The sequence below is a fragment of the Musa acuminata genome, chromosome BXJ1-6 (genome assembly GCF_036884655.1).
Source record: "Musa acuminata AAA Group cultivar baxijiao chromosome BXJ1-6, Cavendish_Baxijiao_AAA, whole genome shotgun sequence".
Lineage (NCBI taxonomy): Eukaryota > Viridiplantae > Streptophyta > Magnoliopsida > Zingiberales > Musaceae > Musa > Musa acuminata.
The window spans coordinates 12,619,084-12,637,815 of record NC_088332.1 but is presented as its reverse complement, the minus strand read 5'-3'; the positions used below and the strand labels follow the sequence as shown (position 1 = coordinate 12,637,815).

Here is an 18,732-nt window from a genome sequence, read left to right as displayed (position 1 = left end):
GTACAGAATGTGGTCTCCCCTGATGAAAATAGGGGGATCAGAAGCTTTCAAACATGTCCAGTATGTGAGACCTTCTCTAGATCTTGTAATGTAAGCATGCAAAGGAAATTTATTGGGTGGTAGGACAGTACCACCTTTGCCAACTGGGTGGTCCTTCACCAATAGATGAAATTATCAAGATATTTGTGTCAATCCAGATCTCAAATTACCGATATTAATTTTGAATAATCTTTTAGGATTATATTATATAGAGGTTATCATTGATCTAAAATATTTAAGTCTAAACTAATAATACTACGCCCATTAGATTCCTTATAAGTCAATTTCTATGAGACTAAACTGGGATGTGACATAAAGGAAATGTTGTAATTGGACATGTTAGCAAGTTGCTGCACCTTTGTTTTTAAGTAGAAGCATCAGCCTTCAAGAGGAATGTGGATGCACATGATGTGTAATTAGCTTTCTCCATTCCTTCAATGCTCTGCTTTCTCTTCTATCTGTCCTTGTCTTGTCTTGCATTTTATCTTGAAACAAATCTTGGTGGACCTAACAATGGAGCTAAAAAAGATATATGAATTACTGTGTGTTGAGTGGATGAGCTGCAAGCAAGCTAAAACAGCTGGAAGTTGGTCCTCAAGAGACCTCCTTTTTGGTAGAGTAAGTTTGATAGTCAATTCTCATAGTTTCATGTGGCATGCTAACTGAGGATTTTAGTATAATGTATTGGCTAAACTCCAAAAAATTATTTCTATTTTCTAGTGATTTATGAAGCTCCTAAAAATAATAATGTTTTGGCCTCTTTCTAAATGGAATGGCATACATCTTTCAGCTCCATCAAGGCCAAATTGTTTTTGCAGTAACTTATATCTCATATACCTCACTGTCTCTGCAAAAAATCTAATTCTTTAATAGGTGCTGTGATTATTGCAAGATCTAAGTAGGTTTCACTGGTTTCCTCCTCAGTAGGTGGCCCATAGAATTTCAATGCAAGCAATGCCAGCAAAAGCAAGGCCTCACCAAACAAATCTCTTATCAATTCCATCCTCCAGATTCTGCCAATTGGATCACAGAAAAAGAAAAAGGCATTTTAGCTGGAGAAAAGTAAGCTGCATAAGTCAAGTAAAGATCTTGAAACAACAAGAAAAAAGAACAAGCATATCCTGTTGTTGACTAATGTATAGAAAGCATGATACCCTAATGGAATCTCTTAAGGGGCTTAGCCTATAAAGCAGCTAAGCTCCATCTTCAAGGGTGGTTTAGGCAAATGATGGAGGACATAGTGCTTCAGATTAGACTGCAAAAGTTTGTCATTGAACCACATATAAAGACAAGGTAAAGAAGGTCAAATGACATAATCATGAACTCTCATGGATTGGGTTTTTCTATTTCCTTTTCTTTTTCTTGTAGTATTATGTATGTGTGTGATCTCTGTTCATTTTGCCACTGCTCATTAAAATGTAATAATACTTTTGAGTTCATCAAATTGCCGAGTGTTATTTCTATTACTGCGAAACAGTGATTATAAATTTCTGCTGAAGTTATATAATAGGAACATCTCATTCAGCAAACATAGCCAGTATAGCCTATTAAGCATGTTAATGTAGGTGTGATTGTTGTTTACAGTTGATAGATATGGAAGGGCGAAGTTGATGAAGAAACCAAATGCCGGGAAACAGATGAAATGAGTCCATAAACTTGCATCGAGGAAGATGGAATTCCTGATGGGTTTGGATGTGAAGAGTCAATTGGTTCTCGCAGACATCTCCCTGATGGTTGCTGCTGCAACAATGGCGATTTGGTGGACATCATTAGGAGGCATTCGATCATCATTTTGTTGCTGCTGGCAGCTGCTGCAAAATGCATGGCTTCCCCAATTCTCTTGAGAACAACTGAACCAGTTCAAGCTCAGAAGCTATCCGCACTGCTCTGCCATTTACGGCCAGCTTATTGTGCTTAAGCTGAGATGTGTCTCATACAAGCATTCAAGTCGTGCCGCTGCTTGGTTGACCTTCCATCAATCTGCACCAGTCTCTGCTTGCTTCACGGTCTTCTTTCTCACAAAGGTGAGAAGATTGCCTGTTCTACACAGTCGAACTACATCTGTAGTAAGTTCTATGGCTTGCCCACCTGCAAAAGAGATAACATCAACAGATATCTGTGTCTCATTTTTGGGTGTATAAGATTGATTCTGGGGCACGCAATCACGAGAAAACAGCTATTATTTCAGCTGGAGGAACAGCTCCCTCACATAACTTGGTCAATCTGGACACAGAAAAAGCCTCACCTAACGCAGCAGGAGCTCCACGAAGAAACGAAGAGAAGAGAGAGAGAGAGAGAGAGAGGCATAAAAGTAGCCAATAAAACAGGGGGCAGTTTTGGGCCCACCCGTTTACTCGGTCAAACCTCCGGCGTCCTCCCTCCATTATTTTGTTCTGTGCCTTCGCCGATCTTATTATTATTATTATTATTATTATTATTATTATTATTATTATTATTATTGTAGATAAAAGAATAAATAAAATAAACTATATATATATATATATATATATATATATATATATATATAAAAGCTTGAAGTAACTATATATAATATTGGGTTTTGAAATAAATAAAGAATTAAGATAAAAGAAACAAATGGGAATAACAGATTTTAGTTATTTAATAGTCTAAAGGAAAAGAAAATAAAAAGAAAAATAAAAATAAAAAATAGAAATAGTTGTTGCCCTCACATCAGCCTCCTCGAGAGGGAAAACCCCACCGCCGATCCCAACGCGGGCTCGCGGAAACCCACCCCCTCCCTCTTCCCCCCTTCCTTTCGCTTTCCTCATCGCCCGCCACCACCCACCCACCACGAAACCCTCAGCATTGCGGTCCCCCCATCGAAATCGGTGACTCCCCATATCCATCGAGACCGGTCGGAGCCTGGGGAGTTCCAATCGGAGTGCGTGGTTGTTGTATCGGCTGACGGCGCGGATGAGAGGTGGATGATCGGATCCTCCGCGCTGATGAAGATCGTGAGCCCTTGCTGGAAGCCGGCGGCCGAGGGTGGGAGTGGCGGCCGCCACGGCGGGTCCGCTGCCCGCGCCGACGGCCTTCTATGGTACAAGGATCTCGGCCGCCACGCCGTCGGGGAATTCTCTATGGCGGTGGCGCAGGCGAACAACCTCTTGGAGGACGGGAGCCAGATCGAGTCCGGGCCGCTGAGTTGGAACGAGGCGCCCCACGGCACGTTCGTCGGGGTCTACGACGGGCACGGCGGTCCGGAGGCGTCCCGATACATCACGCAGCATTTGTTCCCGAACCTCAAAAGTAAGCCTTTCTTTTTATGTGTAATCACGTGTCGATGTATTTCTCATATCTCATTTATCCGTTGACTTGGATTTCGTTTCATGTGTTCTTCGTTCGGATCGTGTCGTCGGTATCTTATAAATGACATGGACATTTTCCTCATGGATTGATCTTTTGTGTTGGCAGTTTCACAAAATGCTGATCCAAAATCCATTTCTTTAAATATTGGAACTTGTGTGTCTTTTATTATTGAATCCTATATATGTCATATTGCCTGTATCTGTGTGTCTGCTTTATCATCTTCTGATTGTTATATTTCATAACATAATTAGTTTCTTCTGAGACAACTGCCACTTATTGGCATTTATTCTGCAGTCTTTTATCAGGTAATTCCAAGCTCATCATTCCATTAGAAGATTCAGGTTTGGAATATAGCTTAGATTTTTGCTATTTGGGATCAAAAGATTCACAACTCTTATTCACTTCTTATTCAGATATTTCTACTATCTTATGATTTATGGCATCAAGATATGCTTGTGTAGCCTTTTTTTTTTCCATTATTGTAATGGTGTATACGATATGCAGAATTTGCTTCAGAACAAGAAGGCATGTCAGTAGATGTCATAAGGAAAGCATACTCAGCAATGGAAGAGGGCTTTATCTCTCTTGTGAGAAAGCAGTGGCTCAGTAAGCCACAGATGGCCTCCGTCGGTTCATGCTGTTTGACTGGTGTCATATCTGAGGGGATGCTTTATGTCGCAAATGTTGGAGATTCCCGTGCAGTGCTAGGGAGATTTGATAGAGGTATTAGAGAGGTTACAGCAGTACAAATGTGCGCTGAGCACAATGCGAGTGTTGAATCTGTGAGGGAGGAACTGTGTTCGCTGCATCCTGATGACCCACAGATTGTGGTTTTAAAGCACAAGGTTTGGCGAGTCAAAGGCCTTATACAGGTAATCCATTTTCTATTACTATTATGGTCATTACTGAGTTGGAGCAAATTCATGTGCATTGTAAATGCTTCTAGAAATCTTTGTTTTAGTACCTTGGTATAACAATATGCACTTTGAATAACTTTTATATGTTACGCTCTAGTCATCCTTGTATGCTTGTTACAGTTTACTTCAAATGGCAATGTAGCTGCAAGGAGAGAAGGATGGTTTTTTGAGATTTTCTTTTGCATGAAGCTTTTCAAGAACATTGAAAGTTTTTTCTTGGGCTATAATTGAAACATTAATTTGATCATTACATACCTTCATATACATTAGAATATGAATGCTTATGAATGCCTTCTCTGGTAAAATTGGTCTGCATATTACTTTCATACAGATCTTGCCCACACATTGTTGTGAGAAGTGGAGGAAAGATTACGTTTCAGCCACTTTCATGCTTGTTTAGTCTTTCTTTGTTATTATGTTTTGATTTTATTGCTTGCTTTTTAATGCTTAGAAGAAGTACCAGCCATACAAGAAATTATTCAACAATAAAATTTTCCAGTTTCTTCTTTTGGGCAAATAGTTTGACAAAATGGAATCTAAGTTATTTTATATTTATTTATCTGAAAGTATTTTATCTGAATCATCCAGTTACTCTGTTTCTTATTCTTATGATTCAAACAAGTATTGTTCTTTTTCCAACCATCATTTGTTGTTCTCAATATGTTCTCCTATAGACATAAAAAATCTCTTACAACCCATGTAGCCATGTATGAGATGAGAAATTGCCAGATAATAAGCACATTACATTTCTTCCAAATTAAAATATCAGAATTAGTGTTGAAAGTTGAGCAAATTCTTATAAGTTTATTTGAGCAGCCAAACATTTACAAGTGCAATTTGATAGTGGTATTTTCGATGTTGAATCATAGCTGTGATACCAAATTAGTTTCATTGGTAACTTTATATATGATCACCTAGAAAGAAATTTTATTCTACTGGATATCAAGGCTCAGTACTGAATGGCAGGGTTCTCAATTTCGATGTGCATCACCCGATATGGGCGGTACATATCGGTCCGAGAGGATACCGGTACGCAGACCGTCCTCTACTGGGCAGTACCAGTGTTTTGACCGGTATCGAGGCGTACCGATCGATACTGCCTTGGATTTTGACCGTTACTGAGGCATACCAATCGGTACGGCCTGACGTGGTAGGTGAAGGTATTTTTAAGGTTTTATGGTGTACCATCAGTGTGTCCTAGTGTACAGACAGTATATACCGGTACGTCGATGCAGACCGGCATTCAAAACCCTGTTGTATGGCACATTTAGAATTTGGATGCACAATGGAATGCCTAAAGTGGATGCTTTTTTTTTTCTTTATATTTTCTTCGAGCATGTCAATGCATATTTTTGTTTGATTTTTTGTAAAATGTTACTTTTAGATGAGTATTTGTGTGATTGGTTTCTGTAGCTTGGACCAGACTGAGAGTTGCAGGTTATATGACTTTGCTTTCTTTTCAAGCACGGGTACTGGTGTTAGCATTTGACTTTTTTGTCCAAATTCTGTGCATAAGGATGGCAACATAATATTATAATGCAAGCATCTTTCAAGTTTTATATATTCTGTGAAACAGCATAGATGTATCTTATGGACCATTTGAAGTTGTTGTGCACATGTGATATCAAATATATATTGTAGGACTTAACATTTTGTGCTTTCAAATCTTTGATAATTTGTAGTTTATCTAGGAATTCTTAAGATTAGTTCTGAAATCTTTCCTTTTTTACTTGATCCTGAAGGTGTTATTATAACGTGTGGTGTTTTTTATATGATGATGGTTTCTGTCAGTTGCAGTTCCTCTTGTTTGGCTTGCATTACAAGTAGAATTTTGGCATTTGCAAACATTGGACTGTGGTTATAATTATTTTCTGGCTTTTGCTATGCTTTATTTCTGCAGGTCTCAAGATCTATCGGAGATGCTTATTTGAAAGATGCAGAGTTCAACAGGGAGCCATTACTATCAAAATTTCGGCTTCCTGAACCATTCCAAAAACCGATCCTTAGTGCTGAGCCATCAGTAGTGACACATAAACTCTGTCCTGAAGATCAATATTTGATTTTCGCGTCAGATGGTCTATGGGAGCATTTGAGTAATCAAGAAGCTGTGGATATGATTCACAACTCACCTCGAAATGTAAGATGCCTTTCCTTTTTCCAGATTCTCTTTTCTGAATGGTGAAGGATGCCTCTCTATGCTTTAAATTTTTTAAGCATTTTTATTTAACCTATACATTCCATTATTTTTTGGAAACCTTCGTACATCTATCTGTTTAGGATTAAATCATGGCAGTGAATATACATACTGCAGCGGTACGTATCAAATTGTCAATAACTGATAAATAAGTCCTTCTTAAGGACTTTTCTATTTTAAATTGCTTGGCATTACAGATGCATATATTAGTTAATAGCTTCCAGTTTATTCAGTGAATATGATTTTTTAATCATACTTCAGCATTCTGTTCTGTAAGTTTCTTATACTTGTAGTATCAACAGAGTCGCAACCTGTGACTTCAAAATTATGTTAGTTTCATTAGCGCCTCATCTTTATTGTCGAGTTTTGCTCAGAATTTACAGTCTCATGCTTAAGGTTCAGCTTTCTGTCTGCTATCAATATTCAAATATAAAACCAGCAGTCATCTCCTGGCGCTTAATAATCTTTCAGGGTATAGCAAGAAGACTTGTCAAAGCTGCACTTAAAGAGGCAGCAAAGAAAAGAGAGATGAGGTACTCTGACCTGAAAAAGATTGATCGCGGAATCAGGAGACATTTTCATGATGATATAACTGTCATAGTTGTATTTCTTGATCCCACCATGATAAGTAAGAACTTCTACCATGGTCCTGTACTTTCACTAAAAGGAGCTGGTGTCCCTGTCTAAGCCGATTCCGTCCAGAGCTCCTAGATGCTTCATCCAGTGTCTCATTGGACATGATTCAGAATCTTCTCTTTACTAGCTTGGACTGTGGTTTCAGCTGTCAGCAAAGCACACAAAGTGCAAAGGATAGAATCCTAGGAGGAAGATGTTTCTCTAACATGACAATCTGCAATTTTGCACTGGAAATAGATACAATTAGCAAATATGAAACCTTCTTTGCCTTGACAGTGGAAGTCTGGCCTCATTGTGTCCAAAACTCAAAATCTTGTTCCAAGTTACAGCCTCTGGACTGCAGGTACATGGATTTGAGTGGTCTATAATTTGCATATCGTGAACGTTATTTTGCATGCTTAGCCATCATTTTGCTCTTTGCTTTCGCAGTTGGCTGTGTCCAGCTTCCAATCTTTTTCTCTCTTGTGGAAGTGTGTGTTTGAGGGTGAGAAGATGAAGCTGGATCCAGTTGATTCTCTGGTTTTATTTGTTATATCCGTCAATTGTATTTCTATCCCATTTATGATTCCCGATTATGTATCCTATCTCTCGAATGCATAAATGTATTATTTGGACATATAGGATTTTTATGCTGCTGCATCAGAAAATTTCCATCAATCTCATTCTAATTCACCCAAAGTAGACCTACAATTGAAACTTCTCTAGGCTTGTACATTTTTGGGACTAAAATGAGTTTTCGTCCACTGGTGTGGAAGGATTCTTTGTAAATTATTATACATGTTCATAGTAGACCAGTCTATGTAGTTTGATAGTAAATTCCTGAGATCAAATTTATTCAAAATAATTACCCAATGTAGAATTAATGTAAGCAATTTAGAACGAGATGTGTTTATAACTCAAGAATTAATTATTAGAACGTAAAGAAACAATTTACATCAATTTTAGAATGATATGTACTCGATCAAAATCTCGACAAGGCGATTCCAATATTACAAATGACAGCATCTTTGCTTACTAACTACGATCGAGGCCTAATACGTTCCCCCATATTTGACATCGACTTTGGAAAGCAGATGTCAGCGCGGTGTCAGTTTCGTTAATCTTGCAATAACGATGAATAATTGGAATCGGTCATCTCTAACATGGTGGTGGCGGTTTCGTTAATCTAACTATAAGGATGGATTATTTCGTAATAGATGCCCAAGGGAGTCATCGCTATTATTTCGTTGTAGTTATTACCACACTCCACCTTTTTCTCTTTATATATATATATATATATTTATTTATTTCACGGCCGACCATTCCTAAGTATCTCCTCGAAGTCTCTCCTGCTCCCTGTGATCGCCGCTTGAAGGATCCGACTGGTATGAGATTGATTCCTCACTCACTCACCCACCCTGGTGATTTCTTGCGGAGCTTTGTGCTTCATGTGTGAGATCGGCGCTAAAGATTGATTTTGTTTTCTTTCTCTCTCTCTCTCTCCTCATCCTGATCGGAAGAGTTTGGTTCTTGTGGTTGAAAATGGCGTAGAAAGTTGATGCCTTTAGCTGGGATCTGAGTTAGAAATTGTTTGTTTACTTGACCGAAGTGGTTGCATCTCTGGTTCTTTTGGCAAGAATTAAATTGATTTTGACCTGATCTCTCTTTTTGTATGTAGTCTTTTTGGGTGATGCTTTAATATCTTTGAAGAAAATATCAGCTTTTTGAAAGGATAATCTAAATTTTAGGTGTGGACTTCATGCGGTTCGTCTTTTGTCTGTTTCGCCTTTTGATTAAAATTTGTTAATGGGATCGATTTGTTCCAGAATTTAGCAGTTTGGTTGGGAGAACTTAAGCTTAGCTCCCGTCTTTCTGAAAGATTTTGCATCTTTGTGCCCCACCATGTTATAACACATGTTAGTGCGGTTAGGAAACCGTGATTATTGCTCTTTGCTTTCTGTCTTCTTTCGTTCCGTCACTTTTGTCATATTTTCGCTCTTTAACTAACTTGATAGGGTTCTATGGTCAATTGTGGTTTAAATTTTCTTGGTTTCCTTCTTTACACCGGAATAAAGTGTTTCTGTAATTTTTCCTTTTCATTGTTGTAGTCAGTTGTTAGATCCATAAATTTATAGTGTTCTTCTTTTCATTTGAAGCTTTCAGATTGATGAGTTTTTCTTTACATATTGCAACTGCAATTATTGGAGGTTAATAAAATTATGATAGCATTTTTAGATAATAATTTGTGTTATGAATGGAACCAAGTGTGGGCTCATAATATCATTCTTAGCCTATGGTGGTTCGAGCACTCTAATATCAGCTAAGGACTAAGAATTAGTTGCTATATAACTTGCTATATGCTAGAAATATCACTATTATTTCGTATTGAATATTGAGAGAGTTTGCTTGAAAAGAACAGTCAAGATAGTAGCTAATTGGTTATTGTTTAAAGCGCTTTAAAAGATTAAGTTGCAAAAAAAAATGATATCCTTTATTCAGTATGAAATTTGCTTATAATCATAATCTCTTCGAAATTTTAAAAATATCAGATTGCAGGCGTGATTACGACAACTGGTAAATCTGCAAAGATACTAGAAAAAAATTATTGAAACTCAATTTCTTGGTTCTTTCGGTTTTGTGAATAGTCATGCATTAACATCGTTTGATTCCTTTAGCTTTAAATAATTGCTACAGGCACAAATGAATTTTAGGAAATCAAGTAAGTTGATGACTTAATCAATTGGAAGTTTTCCGAGATCTGAATTTTAATTTGTTCATACACCTTATCTTTTAGGTCTAAGTTGAGAAGCACCACAAGAAGGTACTTTTTATATTTCTTTCTCAACATCTCTCACTATTTAATTTGCAGGGTGTTGGGGTATCGGACTGATGGCTCTAAACCAAACCACAAAGATTGCCCTTGCTGTGGCATTTTTTGGGTCACTGTCCTTTATATTTGGTGTAATTGCTGAAAACAAAAAGGTTCCTTTTCCTTACCTTTTTTTCTTATATTTAACATATACTGTGAAGATGAATATCAACCTAGTTCGGGGCACCTATTCCCTTGCTTTTATCAATTCCTTTACTGAAAAGAAAATCTTTTGACTGTTGATCTTCCAAATTACATAGCCCAGAGTTGAAAATTAAGACATGTATATATATATGTGTGTGTGCATAAATACACACGTATCTATATCACTGGTCCAATCATTGCTTACATCATAGATAGAGGAAGCGAATTAGATTTTCTGAGATTACTTATATAGTTAGAGTTGGAAATTAAGACTGGTTCTATACACACATTTGTACACCATAAATATGTATGTATACATAACATACACAACTATAATCACAACTTAACAGTGTGGAGAGAGGAAGCGAGTTGGGTTTTTTGAGGTTAATTAATTCTCACAAGACTCTATACTTTTTCTGCTCCGATCAACTGATACATCAAAAGTAATTTTATAGTTAAGGTAAAGAGTAATTTTATAGTTTGCTGTTGACATGCATCTGGTGGTTGCTTGTAACCCTACAACAAGTCCATGCAGAAAAAATCAGTGTCTTGGAACAAACACATTTTCAGTTTTTTTTTTTAAATTTTGGCTTGTACTTTTTTAATTAAAATTTATGTTTGCCTACATATTTTATTAGTAACTTCAATCACGATTATTATTTTGGTTGAGTATTTTCTTTGCAGCCACCTTATGGAACTCCGATTAAGGGAAAGGATGTTGTCATCTGCAAGTTCCCGAGTGATCCAACAGTTGCTTTGGGAAGTTTATCTGTTGTGACTCTCTTTCTAGCTGCTGTTATAGGGCACATTGCTGTGTATTATCCGTACAAAGGCAAGACAGTTCCCAATCAAGCTTTGTTCTGCAGTACTACATTGATTGTATTCTTGATGATTGCAGAGTAAGATCTTTTTATCTCTTTCTGAGGTGACTTACTTTTCCATGCACTACTGGTCAACTTTGTTGATAAAACTTAAAATACGGAATCTGGATGTGAAATATTAGTGATATTTAAGCATGAGGAAGTCATACCATGATTTTAGGAAGATTAAGGTATATGTAATCACACTTTTGATGGCTTATTTCGGCATCAGTTGTTGCACTCTGCGTACATATAAGATGCTACTGGTTGTATGGGTTCATCTTTGTTGCTGCATCTTATGGTTGCTTTTCTTATTTGCTGTTGAGCTAATGGAGATAAATTCTTTCAGGAGTCTTGTAATTTATTGTTTTTTAATTGGCTGCTTTGTTTATCGTTTGGTTGTGTTTTATGTTTCACAACATTGTCTTCTCAGAACATAATATTGTTCATGACCTTTTGAGGGATTGTCATTCATGATTTTATACTCCTAACCTTCTTGTTAGCTATTAGATATTGCCCAGCCGTCATTATGACTTTCTCTGATATGCAAATGTTCTTGCTTCAGGGTCGTCTCAATTCTTGCACTGGGGATGATGATGTGGGCTACCATCACAGAAGGCCTTTCCCGTTCACGCAATGTTCACCATGATCTTGATACAGAGTGTGCTACTGCCAAGACCGGTCTCTTTGGTGGTGCAGCTTTCCTCGCCCTCGATGCATCCCTCTTTTGGCTTGTCTGCCAGATGCTGACGCTAAATGCAAGAGCTGATTACCTGGACGAGGATGATCCAAAGGGAGAATACGGACAGGTCTATGCAACTGAATTTGATTCCAATGGAGCTGGGCATCCAGCACCCAAGGTGTGAAGTGTGAACCAGAAGTATATATATACAGAATTAGACAGCAGTGTGGGCACTTGTGTTTGGTTTGCAGCTCTTTATCATTTATGTCAGAGTCCTGGAACTTGTATTTTCATATGGATCAGTATCAGTTCATGATGGTCTTTCCAAGATTTGCTTAGATAATTGTTGTCCCATCTGCTGGAATCATGTACTTCCTAGATTGGGACATGAACTGTTTCAAGGCAGTACTTCCTTGCATTATAGTTTGGATTTACCCGGTAGTGTAATAGGTATTGACAGTGCCTATTCATCTGAGAAGTGCGTGTGTGACGTAGTTGAGTATTTGCTAACATGTTGCGATCAGTAGCAGTTGTGTTTTCGTTGTCCGGATGGGAGAAGAATTGCTTGAGATAGCCGGACCCGGTTTGATTCAAACTGAAATCGAATAGGAATCAGATCGGATCAATGATTCAATTGCTTCGAATAAGAATTAGGTGATTCAAATCAGATCGATTGTTCAATGAACCGGAGTGATTCGGTTCAGTTTCAATTCTAATTTTCAAACAAAAATCGGAAATCGGATGTTTCGGTTTGGTTTCAAACAAATAAAAAAATTTTAAAAATAAAAATCTTTATAAATGATGATTTTTTAATACAAATATAATCAATAACCTAAAACATGCTAAATATATTAAGAATATTTTAGTTATTTTTTAATATTATTATATATATATATATATATATATATATATATATATATATATATATATATATATATATATATATATATATATATATATATATAGGAAAATAAAAGCGTAGAAGCCTCGCACGAGTTATCCGCTCATCATACCGTTTTTCTACAGCGTCATCCAGCCGTTGGTAAAACCAAGAGGCATCACAACCGTCAAAACAGACAGAGGCCAGTACATCTATATATACCCTCGAAGGGGCCCCTAAGAGCCCCAAGCGTGATCTAGAAGCTTAGGGTTTTCGAGGTGCCATCCGACCCGAGGTGAGTCTCTCTCTCGAGCCCCTCGGTATTATTATCTCGCTGCTTATTTCTCTATTGATTCTCTCTCGTGTTCTTGAAATCATCGATCTTGAGCCATTTTTTTTGGATATGTTTTTCTTTGCCAGAATCGTAAAGATATAAAGGTTTCCTTTTGCTCGATTGTTATTCGTGTCTTTAGGAAATCTTGATCGGTCTATAGTCTTGAGTTGGGTTGGGTTTTGTTGATTGTTCTTTTTGTCAAAGATCAATTCGTGTGGGTTTGATAGGCCGGGATGTTAAAGAATGATAATGCTATTTGACTCTGCCTCGATCCATAAAGAATTATCTTATTACGAGGTTTTTTTGGTTGAGATAATGCGGCAACAGTATCAGATGGTTGGGTATTTATATATCGATCTTCTTCTAGAAGATCAATTCATGTGGGTTTGATAGGTGGCATTCTATTTTATATATAAAAGGCCGATAATAGAAGATGGATTTTGTACATCTTGTCAAAGTTCAGTGCATGTGGAACTGCAAGGAGAAAAGATGGTTGGTCTTTTAGACATCTTATTTGCTCAGTTCATGCTGAACATGTGAGGATAAAAAATTGTAGGTTTTTGTCCAAGTGCCTATGGAATAGATTAGTACCTCTTGTAGAATTAGTTTTACAATTCTTTGTTTCTTTTAGCCCTTTCATTTATTCAGTAGGTAGATTTGTGCCTCTATATACCTAGGAATGCTTGATTCTATAAACAACTAAATATTTTAACAAAGTTTTTCCATCTATTTCTTTGAGGAGGTTGTTCACTTCATCTTAAGGAAGCTTCTTTTCTACTCTTTTTAAGTCACTTAGTCTTGAAAAAAATAATTGGCAATATTATTAGGTAGCTTGCTATTGACCAAAGTATCTCAAGTGATGTCATGCTTCTGTTGGCATATTGATCACCTTTCTCCTTTAACAATATGCATACATATATATGTATATATGTACATATATATGAATGTATATAAATATATATAATTTAACTATTTGATAGGCTTGCAACTTATAGAGATTAATTACAGAAACTTTAATAGCCTATCATATTTCGTGACAATGACTATATATGTAAATTCACATTCTAGGATGGCATGTCTAAGCACCTGTTTTAGCCATAGAAAAGAAAAGGCATATTTAGGAGGAGTATAGAGACTATAAATGTGGTATTGTTAAAAGTAAGATGCTCAGTTTGGTTGGATCTGCTTCAAGTACATATTTTATATCAGTCTCTTGATCCATTGAAATTGCATGTTGATTATATTTATTTGTTGCAGTCCGAAGATGCCTCGTTATGATGATCGGTATGGTAGCACACGTTTATATGTCGGTCGAATATCATATCGCACTCGTGCCCGTGATCTTGAAGATCTCTTCAGCAGATATGGAAGGTAATATGTTATAGAAAAATAAATGATTATGTGATTCCATTGAAAAGGCTAATTGTTGCTTGTTGTGTTGCTTAAAAGCATTGTTGAGATGGGTAGTATTTACATTTTTTTTACTTGTTTTCTTTTCAGTATTTTCACTTTTGTTCTGTGAATTTAAAGATGCATAAAACCTGATGTTTAAACAATTACCATTATTTTGTGCTGCTCTGTCTTGAAGATGAATTATGAAAACCTCTTGTATCTACCTTAAATCTAACAGTCTATTATTCCTATGATGCTATACCTTTTACACTCATTTTCAGATTAAAGCATTTGGATTCTTCTTTTGGTCATCCGTACCTTTTTGTTTTTGACTTTTTTTTTTCATTCCAATTAGAGTAATTCAGGCTGGGTGGTGGGATGTCTTTTCAAAGTGCAGTGAGAAAGGCTATGTGCATTCTTATTCATAGTGTGTCTGAAAACATTAAACCACAGGGCATGTGTGTTTTAACTTGAATGATCTTGTTGAAGGTTTTTGGGGTTTTTTCCCAAACTGGAGGTCTTTGGTTGGAAGGTGCCCTTGGTGGATTTGGTGGCTATCTTTCCAAGTTTATAGGAGCCTTTGGCGATTCTTTCTGTAATGTTATTGCATGTTTTTGTGGAAATCACATCATCAAATGGTGTCTATTTCGTCTTCTGAGGGCTGAAGTATCATCTCTTTCAGTATTTATGTCCTGATGGCCTTACTCTTTCTGGCAACAATTTCCGCAGAGTACGAAATGTGGATTTGAAGCATGACTTCGCCTTTGTTGTATGTTCATCTCTACTACCCTTCCTAAACTTTGTATTTTTTTAATTGTGTTGCTGAAGTCAATGAAATATGTTTATACTAGCCTAACAAGATTGTTAAATATAGTCTACCTTTGTATATATATATATGTGTGTACATATATTTTTTCTGTGGTTTCCATTTTTTAGGAATTCAGTGATTCTCGTGATGCTGATGATGCAAGATACAGTCTAGATGGGCGAGAATTTGATGGAAGTCGTATTATTGTGGAATTTGCAAGGGGGGTAAGAATATTGTTTAATGTCATTGGTTTTGCAATTCATGTATCATTTTCATTTGATTTTATTTATTTTAAATAAGAGGGCACTCTAACTCTTAAACTCTTAAATGTTGCATCATGGATGAAGGGTCCTCGTGGCTCTGGAGGTTCTCGTGAATATCTCGGAAGAGGACCACCTCCTGGATCTGGCCGTTGCTTTAATTGTGGAATTGATGGCCATTGGGCACGAGACTGTAAAGCAGGAGACTGGAAAAACAAGTGTTATCGCTGTGGAGAGAGAGGACATATAGAAAGAAATTGCCAGAATAGTCCTAAAAAACTCAGGTCATGAAAAGTATTCATTTATTTTACTGCCATAGTGATGGAGATACTTCGCATGCTTTTTTCCTAGTTGACAAATAAGTGACACTTGTTCGTATATCAGACGCGGCCGGAGTTATTCACGTTCAACTTCTCCTCGTCGTGGTAGGAGTCGGAGCAGGAGTCAAAGTTATAGCCGAAGCCGCAGTTACAGGTACTGGTACAATTTGTTGGTTATCAAATTGATGTTGTATTACCTTGAAGAATTATAATGGAACGTAGTAGTTATTTAGATGGCAGCTGCAATGATTTAATTTTTTTTTTAATTATATTATCACTTTACTGTTTAAGATGCAGTTGGGATATTTGTTGCTACTGGAGACAATTTTCAAGACTATATGGAAACTTAGTGATATTTCCACCTTCTAGTCCACTTGCGTTATTTTTTATTCCTTATTCACTTTCTATTTACCTCTGATATCAACAATTATCTATTAGGTTGCTTAAAATTTCTCTTTTTTTGGGTTGGGAGTGGTGTGGTGAGCATAGTGTTTGCATATTTTAATGTGAACCTGAATTGTTTTTGCCTGGTATTTTTGGAGGTATACTCCTGGTCCTTAAGATTTCACTTCATTTTCTCCTCACACGATTGTTTTCAAGCCTTTTCAAGTGTTTTGTCTCATAGAACAAGAAAACATTACTAGACCTGCAATGTCAATTTCTATGTGCTTCTTGGACACAGGTTCATGGTTACCATAATTTAAAATCTTAGGAACTTAGCTAGGCTTTGAAACAAGCCAAATTGAGTTGACGTGAAAACTTACTGAAGTTCAAAGTTCTTAATTTATTTTAGATTTTACTGCTCAATATATAGGTGTTTAGTAAGAAGGTCGATAGAGTATAATGTACATCTGAGGAAGGAACTGTTGTTCATTATAATGCAGGAATTGGTGCTTGCATAATTCCATCAATTATCAGACAATTGGTTATCATTTAATATTCTACAGATGGCAATATAGGCATGCGCTTGTGTGAAGTGTTCACATTGTCATATGGTTTTCTTTCTTCTTAAATGTGCTTAATCTACAAAACTATTGTAGTCAGATTTCAAGTTCTGGTTTTGTGTCCAAGTCAGCTCAAAGATTAGCTTAGTAATTACCTTGTCATGATCTGGCCCGATAGAATAATTGACCCATCAGCATGTTTAGCATGAATGGCCTACCCAAAATGTTTAAGTCCAAGGTAAAGTTAATGCTAGTCATGAAACTTAGCCTTATGCCATTTCCAACATTAGACTAAATTGAGTGTTATTATTTTCCCACTTAAGGGCTTGACCTTCTCATCAAGGATTAACATAGTTCAAAATTAAAACTTAGTATGTGCATTAGAGGGCTGTAGGCCTGTGGTGGCTCCACTTCACGATATATGCATAGGCAAAATTTTCTTTTCTGCTACTTGAGCCTCTCGATATACTCAATCATTGGATGGCTTTGATGTTATTTGTCATAAATAATTGACCCATTAATTTGTTAAGTCTGAACTATGCCCAAAATATATCTAAGCTCAGCTTAAATGAAGTATTCCTATCAAGTAGACCATTAAGTATTATTTTACATCCGAAAAATGGGGGCGTTACACACCTGTCCCTTACTAATCCATTTCTATGAAAAAGCAACATAAATTTGAAACAAAGAAGGGGAAAAAAAAGAAAACCTTTTTTGCTGACATCTGCATTTCACCTCCTTTGCTGGCATCCTAAACTGCTTTGGGAAACCACCATCTATGAGCAGTACCTGCTTTGTGGTGCTTGTGGCATCCTAAGCTGCTTTGGGATACCACCATCTATATAAGCAGTACCTACTTTGCTGTGCTTGTGGCATCCTAAGCTGCTTTGGGAAACCACCATCTAAATGAGCAGTACCTACTTTGTGGTGCTTGTGGCACTCCATTCCTGCATGATTGAAGTGGACTATTGGTAGCATGGTTGGAATGTGGTGGGACTTGGGATTCAGATGGTGACAAGTGACATGATATCAACATCCACCTCTTAAGGTAACCTTAAATCCCAATGAAATAATGAGTTTCTAATCAATTCAATTTGAGTTTTGTTTGAGTTCAGTGAACTTTGAAGCAGTGATGTGGTGAAAGATATTGGAATCCAAAACATGGTAACAAAGCACATTTTCATCCATGATTTTCGATATGCTATTTCCCACAAAATGTTAAAGTAGAACATGCTTTTGTTGGAATTGCACATCGTGTCTTATCTAATTTTCATGTAATATTAGATGCTTTATTATGTAGGTAATTTTCTAGAGCTGGACCTTTTTGATGGTTTATGTTGATCATTCACCTTAATGATAGGTTAGCGTGTCCTAATCAAACAGTTTAGATCTTGAACCATATGTTGCTCCTTGTTACATCTGTTATCTGTTATGTTGGGTATACTTTATTAGCACTTGCTCTGTTTCTAGTCGATCAAGATCTCCTGTGAGAGATGGACGTGGCCGAGACCGCGAAGTTCGCAGATCAAGGAGTCCCGAATACAGCAGGAGCCCACGGAAGAGCCCGAGGAGGAGCCCTCCACCATCAGAGGACAGGAAGCGCAGCCCCTCACCTGACGGCAGCAGGAGCCCGAGAGACAGGATGAGCCCTCCACCAAAGGAAGAAGCCGAGCAATTGCGATCGGATCATGGTCAGAGCCCTCCAAGGGAGAACAGCAAGAGCCCCATGAGTCAAGAAAGGGAGAGCCCTCGGAATGGGAGGTACAGGAGCCCGGCAGCCAATGGGGGAAGCCCTAGCCCTAACTCTAACCCGAGCCCCCGGGACTACGAGGAAGACAATAATCGCCATGCTTCACCCAGGGGCAGCGAGTCTCCTCGAAGCTAACTTTGATCTCTGACAGTCGAACAGAACCTTCAAGGTACATTTGTGGGATGCTAAAGTTTGAGTGAGTTATGCTGGATTTTGCAAAAAAGATGTCGTTAATTAGGGTGTAATCTTTTTGTTTTAGCAGACCTGGAACATTGTTATTTTTAGAATCATGGTTGTATCTCGTCGTGATTGAGAGGCCGCACCAACATGGCTCTTACAAAGTTCTTCGAGATGCTTGCTCCTCTGTTTGACGCTAAATGGGCTATCTGGTAAG

General features: G+C 37.4%; 3 protein-coding genes across 4 annotated transcripts; all 3 read left to right on the top strand.

Moving 5' to 3' along the window:
- The first annotated feature begins 2,753 nt into the window (after positions 1–2,753).
- On the top strand, positions 2,754–7,773 carry LOC135583853 (probable protein phosphatase 2C 38). Its single transcript, XM_009406365.3, has 4 exons — positions 2,754–3,309; positions 3,874–4,241; positions 6,187–6,423; positions 6,952–7,773. The coding sequence occupies exons 1-4, from the start codon at positions 2,985–2,987 to the stop codon at positions 7,165–7,167; spliced, it is 1,146 nt and encodes a 381-aa protein (XP_009404640.2). The 5' UTR covers positions 2,754–2,984; the 3' UTR covers positions 7,168–7,773.
- A 550-nt stretch (positions 7,774–8,323) lies between these two features.
- Positions 8,324–12,128, top strand: LOC103987902 (uncharacterized). 2 transcript variants are annotated; one of them, XM_009406363.3, is made up of 4 exons: positions 8,324–8,480; positions 9,965–10,077; positions 10,793–11,007; positions 11,534–12,128. In XM_009406363.3, exons 2-4 carry the CDS (start codon positions 9,985–9,987, stop codon positions 11,832–11,834), a joined length of 609 nt encoding a protein of 202 aa, XP_009404638.2. In that variant the 5' UTR covers positions 8,324–8,480; positions 9,965–9,984; the 3' UTR covers positions 11,835–12,128. The 2 variants fall into 2 exon arrangements, with proteins under 2 accessions (XP_009404638.2, XP_065043506.1); XM_065187434.1 differs by lacking the exon at positions 8,324–8,480 and adding an exon at positions 8,527–8,547.
- A 645-nt stretch (positions 12,129–12,773) lies between these two features.
- Positions 12,774–18,688, top strand: LOC135676348 (serine/arginine-rich splicing factor RS2Z33-like). Its single transcript, XM_065187432.1, has 7 exons — positions 12,774–12,825; positions 14,122–14,235; positions 14,986–15,025; positions 15,193–15,288; positions 15,412–15,608; positions 15,709–15,798; positions 18,059–18,688. Exons 2-7 carry the CDS (start codon positions 14,129–14,131, stop codon positions 18,471–18,473), a joined length of 945 nt encoding a protein of 314 aa, XP_065043504.1. The 5' UTR covers positions 12,774–12,825; positions 14,122–14,128; the 3' UTR covers positions 18,474–18,688.
- Positions 18,689–18,732: the final 44 nt, after the last annotated feature.